The 18,992-nt window shown below is 37.4% G+C and overlaps 1 protein-coding gene across 2 annotated transcripts in view; it reads left to right on the top strand.

Moving 5' to 3' along the window:
* The window catches only part of SMAP1 (small ArfGAP 1), a 91,347-nt gene that overhangs the window by 14,311 nt on the left and 58,044 nt on the right, over nt 1–18,992 (top strand). For both annotated transcript variants that reach the window (XM_027697852.1, XM_027697843.1), the window contains exons 2-4: nt 12,010–12,143; nt 12,812–12,897; nt 16,703–16,778. In XM_027697852.1, coding sequence (XP_027553653.1) covers nt 12,010–12,143; nt 12,812–12,897; nt 16,703–16,778 — 296 coding nt within the window. The remainder of the gene's footprint in view (nt 1–12,009; nt 12,144–12,811; nt 12,898–16,702; nt 16,779–18,992) is intronic.

Below are 18,992 nucleotides of genomic sequence, written 5' to 3'. Positions count from 1 at the left end.
GGGTGTTCAGCCATCTCCAGGAAAGCAGGGCTACATCACATCTAACAGTTATGTAGGAAGATAAATGCCATCACTCCAAATGTTTCCCCTTTCTCCTCCTTACTCCGGCATTTATTGCTGAGCATGGTGTTGTATGGAATGTCCCCTTGGTCATTTAGGGTCAGCTGTCTCAGATGTGTCTCTTCCTGTCCTCTTCCCCGTTCCCAGCCTCCTCACTGGCAGGACAGCCTGAAGAGCAGAAAAGGCCTTCATGTTGTGTAAGCACTGCTCAGCAATAGCTAAAACATTGGTGTGTTATCAACACTGTTTTGGTTGCAGATCCAAAACACAGCACCAGAGAGGCTGCTATGAAGAAAATAAATTCCATCCCAGCACAAACCTGTATAGCAGAGAAGATTAGTATGAGAAACTGTCTGGCCAGTCTTTATAGATCATTTCAGTGTATTTCTACAGTCTAGAGCCTGAAATTTGGCACTATGCTTTGGCTGCTTATGGCTTAGATGGGTGCACTCTTTGCTGGGTATGAACTGGCTGTGTGGCCAGGCCCAGAGCGTGGTGGTGAATGGAGTTACATTCAGCTGGCAGCTGCTAACCAGTGGTGTTCCCTAGAACTGAGTAGGGGGGCCAGTCCTGTTTGATATCCTTATCGATGGTCTGAAGGAGGGAAGTGAGTACACTCTGTCACTGTTGGGAGTGTTGGTCTGCTGGAGGGCAGGAAGGCTCTGCAGAGGGATCTGGACAGGCTGGATTAATGGGGGGAGACCAGAAGTATGAGTTTGAATCAGGTGAAGTGCTGGGTCATGCTCTTGGATCACAACCACCTCAGGCAGCACTACAGGCTGGGGGCAGAGTGGCTGGAGAGCAGCCCAGCAGAAAGAAACTCAGGGGTGCTCTTGACAGCTGGCTGTCAAAAGACATGGATGTGCTGGAGCGTGTCCAGGGAAGGGCAATGAAGCTGGTGAAGGGTCTGGAGCGCAAGCCTTAGAAGAAGTGGCAAGGGAGCTGGGGTTGTTTAGCCTGGAGCAAAGAAGGCTCAGGGGAGACCTTATTGTTCTCTACAACTACCTGAAAGGAGACTATAACCAACTGGGGGTTGGCCTCTTTCGCAAGTGACAAGTAACAGGGGAAGAGGAAATAGGCTCAAGCTGCATCTAAGGAGGTTTAGATTAGATATTAGGAAAAATTTCTTTACTGAAGGGGTGGTCAGGCATTGAAACAGGCTGCCCAGTTCCAATGCCTGAAGTGTTGAATCATCATCCCTGGAAGTGTTCAAAAACATATAGATGTGGCACTTGGCCATGCTAGGTTAATGGTTGAACTTTATGATCTTAGAGGTCTTTTCGAACCTTAATGACTGATTCTATGGTCCTTGTATAGAGAGACTTGGATCACTACATCTTTTTCAAAGATAGGTTTATGCTGGAGACATTATGGGGTTGCATTTACCTGCTTTGTAATATACAAGGGAGTGCATCTCTGGAGTCATTGAGGACTGCACAGAGGTCGTATAGTTTGTGGAGTGTTTACTTAAAAATCTCTTCAGTTATATTTCAGGAAAAATGGTTAAGGGAGGATCATTAGCACAATTACTAGGTAATTTCTTTCTAGTAGAAAAAGGTAACCTTTATTCTTGTTTATGGCATACTGGCTGTATTATAAACCTGTCTTGCAAACAAATCTTATTTCTGAGACTTTTGTCATAGTTAAAGGAAGAACTTCAATTGGTGGCTAAAGGTTTTTTTGCAACAGATGCTTATATAGCCATTATCCTTTGCCTGGCTATGTAGGGGGGTTCCTACATCCTAACAGAGTAGCATAGATTTACATTTTTTTCTTTTCAGAGATGCTTTTACTTAATACTTAGCTATCAACTTATGAAAACATTTCATAGGAACTCACTGTTCCCCATTTTCTTTTTATTTCTGCATATAAAAGGAATATAAATTGTACACTTAGAACCATAAGCTTTTCAGCAATTCCTTGCTGACAGGGGAAAAATTGCAGTCAAGACCAGCTCCAAAAGTTTCCAACTAATACTGTAATATGCTACATAACCTTGTCTTTTCTAGAAAGTACCAAATGCTGCTAACAGGAAATGACAGCTTGCACACCTTATTCTTGTAGCCTGAACTCTGACACAGGCAGGATAAAACTGGAGCGCTACTCCTCAGCCAAATTGAAATTTCATTTCTGAAGCTGTTAGCTTATTGAATGTACCGGGCTTGGCACCTCTGTCATTTCTCATACTTAGGACACTGACTTTACTTTCTGAAGGGTGTGCTGCACAGCTGGTAGAAGTGCTGTGACTGTGTCCCGTGTACTCTGCATGTGCTCTCCATGTACAGTCACCCACAGGTGTGCTCTGCATAACCAAGTGTGAGCGTGGCGGGTGTGGTTGCCAGCCAAGGATCAGGAGCTGCTCTCTGACAGTTCTGTATCTGGTTATGATCCTGCTTACCTGGGCAGTGTTAGGGTGGATGAAGTCTGTGGTGTGAAGTACTTCCAAGTAAGGAAGTACTTTGTGAGCTGGTTTTCAACTTTGTGAGCTGGTTTAAAGGAAATTTCCGTACAAAACACTGAGTTACATCAAAAGTAAATGTTTTAATGAGGTAGGTATTCTGTTTAAATCCTGCCATCTTAGAAGTAAAATGAATAGGAGGCCTTGGTGATGTTTTGGGGAACAAATCTCCAAAAGCTGTTCATGATCTCCTTTTTCTTTTAATTTACATCTAGAGTGATCAACTGCATATTTATGTATAGAACTTCGTGGTGAACTCTAAATATTGTATTTTATTTCACAGCTTAGCATTTGCATCATATAATCACATAACATTTTATTTTGGAAAAGCAAACTTATCTTCTCCCAATCCTAGTCAAAAGATTTTAGTAGCTGACTGTTAATAAGGCCAAAAAAATTTCATTCTTTCACTTTGTCACATTACAACATTGCTTGTGCCAAAGGGCTATTAGACAAGAAAAAGTCTGTTCATCTCAAGAATAAACTGACATTTCCTGTATATCTCCAATAGTTGTAACTAACCAGTCCTCTGATTTACAAACTACGCTTTTTTCACATTCCAAACTTAATTTTCTGTATAAAGCTTTTGCTGTTTGAAATTACTTGGATGCACTCCAGAATTAAAGTAGTTATGAAGCCAGCCACTTGATTTTGTGACTTAAACATATAACTGAAGGAACATTCATGTCACTGTACTTTCTTTCTAGTTGAGGCTTGAAATTTCTTTGAAATGCTTTTAGCAGTTATTGATGCTACTGAATCAAGTGGATCAGTGAGCTGAAGGAATAATTGAAACTGGTTGATACATATTTCTCTGACTTCAAGAGGTGGGACAGGTTTGCAGGGGAAGAGTTTCGTTTGTGATACTTTTAAACAGCCTCTTTGGAGTTGTGCATAGGACTGAGCTTAATGGATTTGTTGATGACTTTCATGAAAAATGGTTATCCAGGAAGACAAATTTGGAGGAATTCTGTCACTGAAACTCTCTACTGCTTACCTGACACTGGCTAAAAATAGCCAAGTGATGCTTCTAAGGCTCGTCTTCACACTGTTCTTACAGTACACCTTGAACCATATGAATTTCAGCTGTTATCAAGCTGGGCTCTGGAATGGTGTGCTTGAATTGTCTGCTTTCAGTACAGCTTTATGCTATTGAGCTTGATTTTATTTAAAACTACAAAACCAACCCATTTCAAACAGTTCTTGTTTGAACTCCTGTCACACTTCTCTGAATGTGGGAAGTTCTCATATTCTGGCCTTGACTATCCAAACACAGACTTACTAAGACACCTGTAAGAGACTGCTAAAAACTACCATTTAAGCTACGGCCTTTTGTTGCCTTTGTTTATATAAAACAGTATTTTGCTGCATACTTAGACTTTGACATCTGAAAGGCATATAAAGACTGGGCTTGCATGTTTTTCCCAGTCTTGGGTATGAAGGTAAAGCAAGGAAGCCCAGTCAACTGTAGAGGCAAAGAAGTGAAGCCTAAGGTGAGGAGTAGATGTGACACAAGAATATGTTTCAGGCTGTTTGCTCCGTTTAATGAGAAACTAATTCAGTGGATCAAGTGACAGGTAAATAGTCCCATATCAGTAGTCTCAAAAGACTTAAGGTTCAAGGACCTTGAAGAACATTTTATTTCATAGAATAAAGTTCTTGTACTGTGGTTCTTGCATGGTTTCCTTTACTTCAAGATCTTTATGCAAAATCTTATTCCTTTGGAAATTTGTTCTTTAATTCACAAAGTCTGTTTCAGTGGATGTGATTAACATTGCAGTTAAGCTTTTTGCATTGGGGGTAGGTGGATGGTGTTCTTAAGTAGATTTTTTTTTCTCTCTCCCCAAAAGTATTAGACTGAAAATGGATGACAGTGGTTGATTTGTTTAGAGCATTTCAGTATCACCTTGACTTAATCACTATCTTCAGTGTGTTATGTTTTGAGGACAGAAACTTGGAGGAGTCACTGTAAGTTTTTTGCTCTTCCCTGAGTAACCACTGGAGAAGAGACTGTTTTGTGTTAATTTCTTGTGTTGAATTACATAAAATACAACTGCTTACTGCTTTTCTTCTTTTCTCTGTATCTGGTATATAAGGGTCTTCTGTTTACGATCTTTATCTGTATCTCAGCTTGGAGAAATTATAGATATTTCTGGAAAATATTCTTTGCTAACTTGGTTGAAATCCTGAGTAGCAGAACACTTGAGTAGTATGAATTGTGTGTGGGAGTAATGCAGAGAGAGAGCACTGCATGGGTATGCTTGGATTGATGCAACCACTGAGGCTTTGTCTTTGGCCAAAAAGTGATAGCTTTTAGAAACTGTCTGTCAACCACTCAGGATGAGTCAGGTGTGTAGATTTTCTTGCAGTTAATTTTCTGTTCCACAAGATGGAGCCAGTTGTTTGGCAAATCAACTCTGTCAACCAGCAGCAGAATTTGAGGAAACGAAAGAGAATTAAAGTAATTTCACCGTGCTTTATGGTTAAAGAACAGCCTAGGTGCAGTTGAGTGAAAGGAAGAACTATAGTCTCTCAGAAGTCTTTGAAGATGTTGGCCCAAGGTAAGTTTGCTACAGACTGTATTAGAGATGCAAAGCACTTGGCTTCCTTCCTTGTAGAATTTTTAATTGGTAACTGCAAGAATGTAAAGTGAAAACTAACTTAATTTCTATGTACCTCTATCATACAAACCTTATTTAAAGTTAGTCTTGACAAGCTTTTTTCCATTTAAAACTTTCTCTCAAACCTATTAGTTGCCTGGCAAACTGGTTTTATGCACACAGTGTGGAGGATTCAGAATTGTTTGCTGAGATGTAAAATAGTTGCCCTTCCCATTGACAGCAAATATAAAATTGAAAAGCTGCATGTTTGCTCTTTGTACTCCAATTCAGACCTCTGTTTGCTCTCTGTAAGTTAAGGTGTTTAGTAAGAGTGGGCAGCACCTGTATTGAGGAAAAGGAGAATTTCAGTATTAACTGCAGTTAGAGTAAGCTGAACAGATTGTAGTGGACTGATGGAGGGAAGGAAACTGAATTATTGTAATAAGGGAAGCAACCATCATCATTCTACTTTGTAGTCAAATCTGCAGTGATTTTGTTCCATTGTGGGTGTCTCCCAGTTATGTCATATCTCTTTTGTCTCTTTTTAGTTTTTTTCTGGTCTCCATTGCCTTTTTTTTGTTTTTTCCTAACATGTTTGTGTGACAGGTTCTGCTACTCCTGCCCAGTCTTGCCTGGTATTGTATAACCTTTCTCACTAATTTCCTGCTGCAAGTGGAAGCTGAGTAGAGGCTGGAGTGTGGACTGAGATGTTTAAAACAGTTGAAGGATTTTTATACAGACTAATCAAATGAAGAGCTAAAGCAATGTTTCACACTGTATTAACTGCTTGGATTCATATACAGTTTCACATGTTTTGTAATGCTGATAAAAGTACCTTTTCCTCAGCATTTTAAAGGAACGGTATTGTGTAAGCTGTGTTTTGTACCTCATACAGTACTGTGCGTCTGCTGATGCAAAATAAAACTTGAGCAGATGTAATAAAAAATCTTGGACTTACAAACACTAGTTTGCTTTGTCTTGTGTTTTCTTTGGAAATGCACTATACCAGCTTCAGCATTACCATTCCTGTCATTATTCTTGACCAAAGATCTATGTCAGATGTACCCACAAAGTTGGCTGTGTTGTCTAAAATTGCATTAGCAGGATGTATCAGCAATGCTGTGAATTGTTGTGGCTTCTTCAATCAGCTTCTTTCTATAGTATAACACCCGGTCCTTACGGAGAGAGTTAATGGGACTGGGGAAGAAAGTGATATCCAGGAGTATGTGCATAAGCATTAAACACTTGCAAGGTACTAGTCCAGTTTAAATAATATGAAGGGGAAATCTGTAATCAAAAATTATATCCTGAAAGAGGCAAAGTGTGGAGGAAAAGTGGAAAAATTTTTAAAATACGTTGAGAAAAAAGCTTTCCCTCACCAGAGAATATGTAAAAAATTACGCCTTTTTCACAAAATTCGCACTTTGTTCATTTTAGAATGAAAGAATGGCATGTGAAGTTGGATAAGTTTTTCAGCAATTTAAAAATTGGCTTGAAATCAACTTACGTGAAGGCTTTTATCTAAAATTATGTAAATTATTTTCAAACTACTTATTGCTTAAGTTTTAAACAGCTGAAGTCAGTTTTTGAAATGTTCTCAGTTTTAGAGCTACCAACTAGCTGTAGATATTTCTACAAGTAGGGGGAATGTTGGTTCTATACAATAACTACACTGGCATGGAAGTCTACCGTAACTGGAAAAAACCCTCTCTTTAGTTTTTTTTCTTAAATTCACAAGTTATCTAAAAATTCTGAATACTTCAAGATAATAGCAGGTTACATTGTTTTTTGGTGAGTACATATTTATTTCATTCTTAGAGCCCAAATGGTCTCTAATAAAGGACTCCTTAAATACTCTAAATATGTCACAGTTAGGGCTGTTTCCTTGAACCCGATTGAATTCTGTTCTATGTTGAACACTTGATACACAGTTCCTGAATGTAAGGTAATGTAGTAGCAGGTGTGATGGATTGACCTCAGTGAGCAGCTGAACAACCCCTGCCCCCCATCTTTCCAGTGGGGAGAAAGTAGAAGGAAGGTGGAAAGTCTTGTGGCTCGAAACCATGGCACTTTAATAAGGAAGGCAAAACCTGTGCATGCAAATGAAGAAAAGAGAATTTCATTCAGTAGTTCCCATCAGCAGGTGGATTTCAGCTGCGTCATGGAAAGCAGGGTCTCAGCTTGTGTAATGGTTGTTTGCGAAAGCAGATGCCCTAACTATTGCCCCCCTTCCTCATCTGTCTTTCCCCCAGCTTTTGTTCTGCAAAATAGCATAATGCCATAGGGTTTGGGATGTCCCTTTGGTCAATTGGGGTCTGACTGTGACCCCTCCTGGCCTCTTGCCCACTCCCTGCCTACTAGGTGGGAATGGGAAAGAAATCCTTGAATTTGTGCGAGCACTGTCCAGCTTCAGCCAAAGCATTACTGTTGTCAACACTGTTTTGGTCACAAATCCAAAGGACATCTCCATAGGGGCTCTATGGAGCAAGGTAACTATCCCAACCAGGCCCAGTGCGTTAGGAAATGTCACTTAGTATTTTCCATTTAATGGGCAATAGCCAAGACTCCAAATTAATTTTTGTGAAGCCATATGACAGCTCAAATCCATCTTTCTGTTTAGCTCTTACAAAAAACTTGCACTTGTGCTGTGTTTAAATTTCAAATCAAGATTAATCACTCCTTTTTATTAAGGCAACTGAATTACAGTTGCCAGTAAGACTAAGTATGCACAATAAACCTTGTGGGCTTAAAAATCTAACCTAGTTATTTTAAGGGTTACTTAAATTATGAATGATCTTACACATTTAAAATCTTGTCTTGATTTCTCTGGAAGATAGCACACACCTTCACAGCCACCTGTTAAGAACTGAAAAGGAAATTTAAGTCTAGTCAGTAGATTGTATATAGAAATATGGGAAAGAAAGTTCAAACTGAAGAAAAAAAAGAATTCAATTCTCATCTTGGAAGCAGCAATCTGGCTTCGGATTGCTGAAGTTTTTTCCTTTGTTCAACCAGGTAGTGTTTCAGGGACTTCACCATATTGTAGTATATAGTCAAATATAAATACTGGTCATTTTCAGTCCTATGGCTTTTTTCCTTAAATTAACTTCAGCAAAGGATGAAAGAGGCTGAAAGTATTTTTAACCAGATACCTACATCTTAAATGACTGAAGAAATTACTTGAAGTGTATTTTTATGTTGGAGTGGTACAGCAAGCTGTTGAAGAGCAGCTCAGCTCTTCTAGTAAAAAATGCATATTCAAATGGCTTTCAAAAGAAAAAAATTACAATTCTATTAATACTTATGTCATGTTTGACATAATCTTTTCCTTTTATTATTTGCTGATTGAAGTTGCATTGTATAATGTAGTTCTTGATAGGTAAGATAACATTACTACTGACACGTAGAGGTGTTTTAAATAGTGTAAAATAGCAGTCATCAAGATTCTTAATGTCCAGTCTTCATTTCTGAAGCCAAATGTCCATCTTCTGAATTGGCTAGCAAAATACATACAGCAAATAAACCAGGTTACTCTTGTAAATTTTTCTGAAGAAAACCAAATGTATCTTTAAGGACCCAGAAGAAGAAGCCTCTGAGTATTTTGATTAGCGCAAAATATTTCCTGTATACAGAAAAAAGGATCCTGACTTCATACAGAATTGGCAAAACTGTAAATTTTTTATTGAATCAGTCCAAATTACCTTTTAATGTTTCTCACACAGGAAGGTTTGCACACTAAGCTTTAGTTAACTGTTTGGGTAAGTCAAGCACAGTTGGTTTGATACCCACACAGAAAACATTTTCTAACTTCTTTTGCCTAGTGCTTAACTGTGCCTGTAATTGATTTGTATTAATTAAAACATTTTTCATTTGAAATGTTTAATATTGCATATTAGTCAGAATTAAATTCAGAGGCTACACGTGAATATTTTTGTCTGGCTTCAGATTCGACTGTTATTCTACTGTTTAATTTGTTTCTTTATTGCTTAAATATATTTGAGTTCCCCAATTTATTTTATAAATAAGTACAAGTTAATGAAATCTGAGCTTCTGGGAAAATACAAAACTGCTCTTCTCCAGGAGAAAACCAGCTAATTCACAAGCTGTGTTATAATCTTTCTTTTTGTTAACAAAGTTTTAAGTGTAATATTTTAACTACAAAGTTGATCTCTGTCTTAATTCATTAAGGTAGACTTCAGTCATGTCAAGTCCTCCTTCCAGTCTTATCTCATTAATGTAGAACTTGCCTATCTGGGATCTCACAGCTGAGAAAGAACCTGAAGAACACGAAACTCGTGTGATGTGTAGTTGTACAAACTGATTTGTGGTAAAAAGTTTGTAGTGGTTGTGTAAACACCCTATAGGGATAAAACCACGGACAGCATATAGAAACTACAGATAAACACCTGCTGTCCCTGTAGTAACCACATCAAAACAGGCTTTGCTTTTTAGCAGGCACATCTATGGGTTGTTGTTTGGGGAAAAAATGGAGAAGCTGTTGGGCACACAAGACTTTGTCTTACCTTTTTGTTTCTAAACCATCATGGCTACATTAGGCAATTGCATAAACTGAGGTACTTGATCTGCAATGGAGTGGCTAAAGGTTTTCTTTTATTAAGTTTCTTTTGGTATACTACTTTAGCTGAAATTTGATTAACAGATTGAGGCAAATGACCTGCAAAACTCTATCTTGAAGCATTAAATCTAAAAATAGTATAAATTTTAAGTGGAATCTTCCTGTAATATAAATCTACCAGCTGTAAGGATGGTGTATTTTGTATCTGTAATGTTTTATAGGGGAAAATAAAAAGGGCAGATTAACAGGTTGCTAGTTGTTGAACTATTTAAGACACACATTACAAACAGTCTGACCATTGTTATCTGTCAAGTAGTAGTTTTACTGTAGAACTGCCACGAGGGAAGTGATGTGTCAGTTTCACTGAGTAACTGTTAGATCTCTTGACCCCCGAAATCTAATTTAATGACAGTAGCACTGATTTTGAAAACTGCCAGTCATGTTAATGATTTTGGTCTTAAAAGTCAAGCAGTGGACATCAAATGGTCTAACTTTTTGAGATCTCGAACAAGATAAATTAAAAGCAAAGTGATTACCCAAAATACAGACAATATTTCCTCTAGTAAGAGGAATGCTTCTTGCAACCAATCCAGAGATCTGTGAATGTGTCTTGGGATTTCAAATATCAATTCTAAAGAATGGAGTCTAGCTGAAAGGATTTTTCCTGCTTCCTTATTTTGGCTGTTGCTGAACAGTGCTCGCACAGTATCAGGGATTTTCTTGTTTCTGTTCTGCTCCCCAGAGTTGAGTGGGGAGCGAAGAGTTGAAAGTTGCCACCCCAGCTAGTGATGGGCGGGCAAGAAATTTGGAGGAGATGCAGCTGGGACATCTGCTGACTCTAACTGACCACTCCATGCCATGTGAGGATGTGCTCAGCAATAAGTGCTCAAGGAAAGGAAGAGGAAGAAATTATGTTATTGGTTATGGTGGTGTCATCCAAAACAAGTCCTGTGTGAACTGAGGCACAGCTTTCTTACAAAGTGGTTGGACAGCTGCCTGCCTGCCCATGGGAAGTAGTGAAGCAATCCTTTCTTTACCCTTTTTTTCTCACCTTTGTTTGTGTGTGGTTTTTGCTTCACTTATTAAAAGTGTCATCTCAGTCTGCAAGTCTAATCACCTTCTTTCTCTTTTCTCCCTGTCCTGTTGGAGAGACAGTGAGTGAGCAGGTCTGTGGGTGTTTGGCTGGGGTCAAACCAACACAGCCCTAAGCTAAAGATTGGGAGAGGGAAGAGTAAAATTCTTTTGTAGGTCCCAGGAAAGTGTTCTTACAGTATATTGATTTTGCAATGCAAAAGTTGCATTCATGGTGTAGATGCATAACTGTCATACAAAAGCAGAAAATAATTGCTTGAAATGTTTTCAAGCTCTTGAATGTGTTTTCTTGCTTTTAGTGGTTAATTGTTTAATCTTTGAACTCCTTCGAGCACAGAAGTAGATGGACTTTAAAGTGGTGCCTTTAACAGTAGTGATGTACAGGACTGGAATAAAATTATATAAATGTGTTTAATTAGAGACTGCATGGTAACTTCAAGTGAAACATTCCAAGTGTCACTGCAATAATTCAGGCCAACATACTTTAACTGTGTCTCAACATGCTGGCACAGCTGAGAAATGATGGAAAGGTTCATAAATCAACCTGATTCTGTGAGAAAATCCATCAGTTTCTGAATGGCAACTCATACTGTAGTTTAGGAATCAAGAGTACTGAAAATACTCATTTTTCCACCATTCTTAGTCGTGGATATTTTTATCAGTTGATTTTGCAAATTGGTATAATCATTCCCTAAGAGCTTGCATGCTGCTGTTCTAGAGTCAGTGCTGTCTGAGGTATTAAAGGATTTGTTGCATTAATATAAGATTGCCCTGCATTTAATTTCAAGTTAAGTACAGATGCATGTCTTAAGAAGCTTTTAATTGGAGAAAAATGAGCAACTTCTATTGATTTCTGCTGATGCTTCCATCTGAGGCATAGCCATAAGGATTATTCAAGATGCAAGCAAAATCCTGTTGTTGCTAGTAAACCAACTTTCTAAAGTTTGTTTATTGGGTTTTTTTTGGCATGGGGCGATGGACACAATATATGACTTTCTAGCTTAGTCTAACTAATGTTCTGTGACATTATTTAGAAGTAGAAATCTGTGAATAAAATTGTTAACAGCAGAGATTGTTTAAAGTAATACATATCCTAGAGAAACTGCTGTGAGCCTTTATTCAAACTTGTTCATTCAGATTGTCAGTATAGAATTATGCCAAAGAAAATCTTCACATTATATGGAATTTTGAAAATAACTGATTTATTTCCCCATTCCTCTTAGGTCCAAGATGGGCCTCTTGGAACACTGGTGTTTTTATTTGCATCAGATGTGCGGGAATACATCGAAATCTTGGGGTCCATATATCAAGGGTCAAGTCTGTCAACTTGGATCAATGGACGCCAGAACAAATACAGGTAAAATATCTTAAATATGTTTCCAATTTGGCAGGGATGCCAGGAGTACTTTTGAAAGGATTTGCATTTATCATGATGCCCAACTTAAATGTTTTGTAAACATAGTAGTTCTTAACGTGTTATATTTCTGCTGTAATGAGTTTAGATTCTGAACACTCACTTCAGACATTGGTGTTCTACCTTCCCACAGGGACTCGGAAAGCTATTTCTTTGTTGTATCTGTAGAAAATATGTTGTAAGCCTTTTCAGTAGTTGACAGTAAGGTAGCATTCATACATCTGTACCATTCTTGATTATGTTGTTTTGGTGTACCAAGCACTGACTTTTCTAGGCATTCTCCAGTCTGAAGCCTTTTTTTACCATCAGACAAATTTTCTTACTCCTTTCTTCATGGTCTGAAGAGCCATCTTGAGAGATGAAAGCCTGTCTTTCCCAGGATGGGTTAGTTTACACTGTAAACGGCATCAGTGTTTTTTGTTTTTGTCCGGCAAGTCTTGGTAGGCAGCCCTCGTGTACCATGGTAGCATCTCCCAAGGTATATGGCAACAGAGAGATCTCCAAGTTAAAAGCTTGTAGTGTCATTTAAGCACACCAATAGCATTCTGACTGTTTCCAGATTTAAAGTATTGATGGACATCAACTAACTGTTTTCTACCACTTTTCCTTAGTGCATGCAGGAAATGGGAAATACTAAAGCAAGACTACTCTATGAAGCTAATCTGCCAGAGAACTTCCGAAGACCTCAAACAGATCAGTATCCTTTTTGTTTCAGCTTTCACACTGAAATGACTTTTAATGCAATTTAGATGTTATGACTGTTTCAAGGAACTGCTACATTTGGCAGCTCATCTTATTTATTTCATTGATATTATTGCATAAGAAATGACAGTGGAAGTTGAGAACAGTTCAGAAAACGTTTAAATTACTTCAGTTATTGCAAATCTACTTTGTAATGAGATTTGGCAAGCCCCATTTATTTTTGCTTTCTGAAGAGGTGACTTCATAAATTCCCTGTATGTAGAAGGTAGAGTGATACTAGAGAGTTCTTGAATATTCTATCTTTCTTGAGTAAGTGCCAGCTGAAGTTAGAAGCATTTGATCAGGAAATAATGAGCTGAATGGTAAAGTAAATAAGCCATTGGATCTTACTCAAGTGAAGTATGGATTTCTTTCTCTAAGTAACTAGCATGGGAGTACATAAAAAATGCCTAACCTCTCTGATGGCCACCCTTTGTGTTTGGGTGTGGTTGTCTCTATGTACCTGGAAGGAAAGGGTTGGAAGAAAAACTGTCTACCGACAATAAATAACTTTTCTCAAAAAAATACCTTTTTTTAAATTTATTGAATCACTAGGGTAATATATAGTGGCATTAACTTAGATTTGTATTTTTCTTGATTTAGTGAAGTTACTTCATCGGTAGGATTTGCTTCACCTGATCTTACTGGAACTCTTTAACTATAATGAGATCCTAAACCCCTAGTGTTGAGTTAGCTGAATCTTTCCACACTCTCTTTTCCTGATGGTGATACAGACCACAGGTGCTGATAAACAGACTTAGTTGTAACTGGATCTGAATATTCTCCTATGTCCAAAGGTGATTTTGGTTCTTCTGTTTATTAGATTCTATGCTCGATATGCTATGCTGGAAGATTTTTTTTTTTGAAGGGTTAGACTACTTTTTATAAAATTTACTTGAGCAAAACAGATATGTTTTTTCATATTCTAGTAGCTTTTGAATTAAACATACATCCCCATAAGAAAAAGTAACTGGAACCAGATAGCACTGTAGTATTCCAGCTGTAATATTCTAGAACTTTATTTCAGCCATAGGACTGAAATACTTTGACTAAAACATACTCAAAAATGGAGATCTTGAAGATGTATATTTTATTCTTACTACATCTAACTTGAATTCACTGGTGCTATTGCATGAGAAGCAATAATGCTTTACTCTAAACTTTTCTTGTCAGATCAAGCCCAAAGTCTAATTTTTAGACTTTCAGAAGTAGGAACAAAATTCCTTTGTTCATACTGTATACTTAATTATATACCCTTTTGAACAGTTGTCAGCTTCTGAGTGATGGACTTAGTCAACTGAATATATTTCATTGCTTATGTTTTCTTTATTAAAACTGCAATACCAGGACAGGTGATGCCAACATTTTCTATTTTGTTTCTCAACTTCCCCATAACTTGGCAGCTACTTACCTACTTGGCATTCATGACAAGCTGTTGTGTTATGGGTGTTTTTTGTCCTTCCTCTTTGCTCTTTGTATCACTACAAAATTAGCTTTGTATATCACCAGTGTTCTGGTTATGAATATTCTCATGTTCTGAATATTCTTTTGGATGAACTGTGAAAATGTTTTGCATGTAATGATCATTTTTGTATATATTCATCTGTATTTGTGTGTAAATTCCTGTAGCACTATAATATATTTTTTTAGGTGGTAAAGTGGACACACAGGAGAAATGTGTATGTAGCATCTGCCCAAAATCTTTTACTAAAAATCCCTGATCACATCTGCTTCTTAATCACAAGACTGACCTTTTTAAAGTATTTTTTTTCCTTCCATTGTACTTGGCAGGGATGCTGTAGTGTAGAAGCTAACTTTGAGCATCGTCATGATGGTTTTTTCTATGGCAGCTTTAGCTTCCTGTTGGAAAATGTTTTTTTCCAAGAATAGAGTGAATATTGTTTTTGTCTCTCCATTTTACTCAATTCTTAACAGTTTTTGCATCTGTCAAGGTTGCTTAAAATTCTTTTGTTAGCAAGAACACAGTAGGTTATTGATCTAAAGAAACTTAGACATGGTCCAAAAATTCATGCATATTGAAGGGGGTAACTTGAATAAGGTGGATATTTTTCAAAAATAAGCCCCATGAAATTTAAATACTTATGCTTCAGTGTTGATAATTTTTAAATTAAACCTTGCTAATTGTCTGAAATATCAAGTGTGCATTCTGGGCAACTGCTAAAAATACAGAAATACTTATGCAAAAGACCTAAAATATCTAACCCCAAAATCTGTGCAACCAAAACTTAGAACACTTGACAATCTGAATGTGGTATCTGAAAATGTTAATTGTGGCAAATAGCAAAGACGTTTTATTTGAAGAAAGATTAGTTTGTTCAAGGGTATTTTATAACAGTCAAGTTTTGAATCTTTTCTGTATTAGTTATATTTTAGTACAGTTATCCAGTTGCAGCCCAAAAGCATGGGAAAAAAAATTAAATTCCCTTTCTCTATCTTCTCCTCCCACTGAGTTTATATAATCCAATAATTTGCACTGCAATTTGGAAATAAACTTTTTGAGGGAACCCCGTTAAGAATTAGCTATATCTGTAAAGTTGTGGGAGGTGCATATTACACAATTTCCATTCATCTGTGATTTAATAATATAGGTTGTTTGTTTTTTTTTTGGCAAAATGACAGTATAAAGGATAATGCAGTATTAGTACTAAGATAGTTGTATATTCAAAGTGCTCAAGATACCCTTTAGAATTTAGATATGTTTGGAAAGAGGTAGAAAACAATGTTTTGGGGTTTGTAACTTTTATGAAACAGTGTCTTCAGGTGATACTTGCATACTATTTGAAACTAAATTTGATTTTTGACAAAATAATTTGGTGCACAGAGTGAAGGGACCGAGCTCAGTGTTAATCTTAGGATGTAGTATGTGGAGCTAAAGTATCTTTCCAAATTGCTTTGGAAGTTTAAGAGGCAATGAGTATGAGCTTCCACAGCTGCAATTACAATTATTGAATGGATAATCCTGTTGCCAGAAAAATTAATTAAAATTTATTCTACAGATACCAAAGAATCAGCTTTACTAAAGTTAAAGTGTTTACACTGCTTTGGATGAGCTGCTTTTATGAAGCTGAGAGAATAATTGAGGAAAAACTAGTTTTCCTTTTTGTATTTGAGCTACTGAGTTGCTAGTTCTGGTTTTCTACATCAATATGCTTGCTGCTATTGCCATCTTTGCTTCAATATCTTTTTATCACTAGTGTTTTAGTTTTGTTTCCCTTCCACAGGGGTGTTTGTTGTAACAGGAGACTCTCAAGGAGGACTTTTGGATCTCAGAGAACTGTTTATGATAAGCTTTTGATACATGGTGTAACTTGTGCAAATCAGAGAACAGGTACATACATTTCACCTTTTTTTTCTGAAGAGAAAGTATTTTTTCCCAAGTTAAGCTGGTAAACTACAATTATTTACAATATATAAGTACTGTTGTTCAAGTATTTTTAGTACTACATCCAGGTAGATTATAAATACCAGGTGAAAATGTCCTAACTGTGGAACACTGAGTTATACTACATATTGGTTTCTTAAAAGATTAAACTGATTAATTCTCTGTAGTAAAAAAGAAGTTCATTTTGGACACTGCAATAGCAATTGTTCTGTGTAGAGTGATTTGTTCTGCTGTTTTAAAACTACAAAATGAGATGAAAGAATCTGGTGCAGTTTTTGAATTTTAATAACTGTGAGCTTTTTAGAGTAATGTTACTATTTATCTGAATGCATATTTTCCTTAAACTAGCTACTTCCAGAGCTGTGGAGTTTTTCATCAGGGATAAGTATGAAAAGAAGAAGTATTATGATAAAAATGCAGTCAATGCCTTCAACGTAAGTAAACATTTTCACCGAGAATTCTGTCATTTTTTTTTGAAAGCTACATAGGAGAAATGTAGGAAACATTACGTATGTTAAGATGTCTTTTAGAGTCAAAACTTTTTGAGACAGAGCTAATTGCTTTCCTCTGTATCTCTTGAAGATTATTCCTAGGTTCTATAAGTTTGACAAACATTGTGTATTGCATTCATAACAGCAGAGTGTTATGATCCAATAAGTAGCTTGCTTATGACTCTTTATATTCTGTTTTCCTCTTTCAGTGATGAGTAGTTCTTTAGCAGTATACTTTGAGTCCTTTCTAAATATATTTTTCCATGTTACAGGGATAAAACAGGATGACTCTTCCTGGTGACATTGTTTTGCCTCATTCTCTGTAATACCTTTATGAGAAATCCTAGTGTGTTTCGAGCCCCTCTTCTACTGACTTCCAGACTGTTGCTTGCAGTGAGGTGCACTGTAGTAGCACACAGGCGACATGGTGAACCAGCTGTTTAGTCAGGTAGTTGTGTGTTACTGCAGTAAGTTAGTGAGGGCTTTTCTGGCAAAGCAGTTTTGAGAATGTCAACCTTGGCTGAAGTTCAGTCTTGCTAGTTTTTGATTGATTGTTTTTTGATACATCTATTTCTGTGACATACAATCTAATTAATACTTTTTTATTTATATAGTTGTATTTATGCTGAAATATTATGCATAAACATAATACAGCTATACCCAGATAATGTAAGTATGGCCTAATATGTAGCTTACTTCTCCATCTTACTAAGCGGTGAACTTGGACAGTGAAGCAAGTATAGGTGTGGGTGTAAAGAGTGAGAGTATATGCTGCCTTTCTCATCTGAGAAAATGGATCGTTGAATGATGGTTTCGTTTTAGAAGGGGAAAAAAGAAGCAAACCTGGGAACTACAGAAGTGTATTTCATTAAGCATTGTTGAAATGGGGGAAAATTGCTTCACTTAAACGACTGGGGTTTGAATTACACTGTCAGCTACCCTTCTTTACTTTTATTCCAAAGTAGAAAATAGGAAGAATAGTTTAAAATTATACTTCTTTACGAAGTTCAAAAGACTCCAAAGATATTTCTAAACAGAGAATTTTGGTGTCTAATTTAGTAAGTCACTGCTGCCTTAATATGTTCGAATGAGTAATCAGATTTTGCTTTATTGTGTTGCAGTCTAATACGAATCTCTGTCATAGCAGCAAGGATAGAATCCAGACAAGCTGAAGAGATGTATGTTACTGCTGAGTACTTGCTTCCTACTTGGGCTTTTCTTTCATTGACTAATGTAAATGGCATAATCTCTTTGGGATAGGAACAAAATGCGATTATGAAATCTTTTAGCAATAGATGACTCACGCATATTCACAGTCACCTGCATTTCTTCAAGACCACCAAACATTAGGCATTGGAATGGGCTGCCCAGGGAGGTGGTGGATTCTCCATCCCTGGAGGTTTTTAAGATAAGACTGAATGTGGCACTTAGCGCCATGGTCTAGTAACCACAGCGATAGTGGATCAAGGGTTGGACTTGATGATCTCAGAGGTCCCTTCCAACCCAACTGATTCTATGATTCTATAATTCTATGATCAAGTTTGACCTGGGCAGTCTGAAATCAAAGTTATGCTAGGATCCTAAAAGTACAGTAGCACCTACAGTCGTAGTCTAGTGCTTATATTGGGTTACATTCCTTGACCCTGGCCCGGCTCACAGGCTTGTGTAGTGCTGTGACTGGTATTGTATTCAGTGATCATCTTTCCCTGACAAGGAAGAGGAAGAAAAGGTGAAGCTGAGCCTCCATTCTGCCTGTCTCCTATTGACCTTTTCTCCTCTGGATACTGTTGTCAGGAATACAACGCTTCCAGCACATAGAGGTCTGTGGGAAGTTTGAGAAGGATGGAGTGAGGAAGCGAGTTCTATGGAGTACATGTTTCCATGCCCCTTTGCAGGGTGTTGTGACAGTTTCTAAAACTTTATTTTGTGGTCCTGATAACATCTGAGATACCTTCTCTCATCCTGCCCTGCCAGAAGGTGGCTAAGATTCCCTGGGAACTGAGGGGCAACTGTGGAGAAAAGGGGATTTTCCGACTTGTAGCCTTCAGCTCCCCATCAAGTGTTTTGGTAGCATCAAAGCACTTGCTAGTACAATACTTTCAAGAGTAACAGTAAGCGAAAACAGGTCTTCTGAACTGTTCTGATGGGGTGTCAGCG

Source organism: Neopelma chrysocephalum, unplaced genomic scaffold, assembly GCF_003984885.1.
Source record: "Neopelma chrysocephalum unplaced genomic scaffold, ASM398488v2 Primary Assembly neopelma1_23b, whole genome shotgun sequence".
Classification (NCBI taxonomy): domain Eukaryota; kingdom Metazoa; phylum Chordata; class Aves; order Passeriformes; family Pipridae; genus Neopelma; species Neopelma chrysocephalum.
The sequence above is the reverse complement of the archived record's forward strand: the minus strand, read 5'-3'. Positions and strand labels throughout refer to the sequence as shown.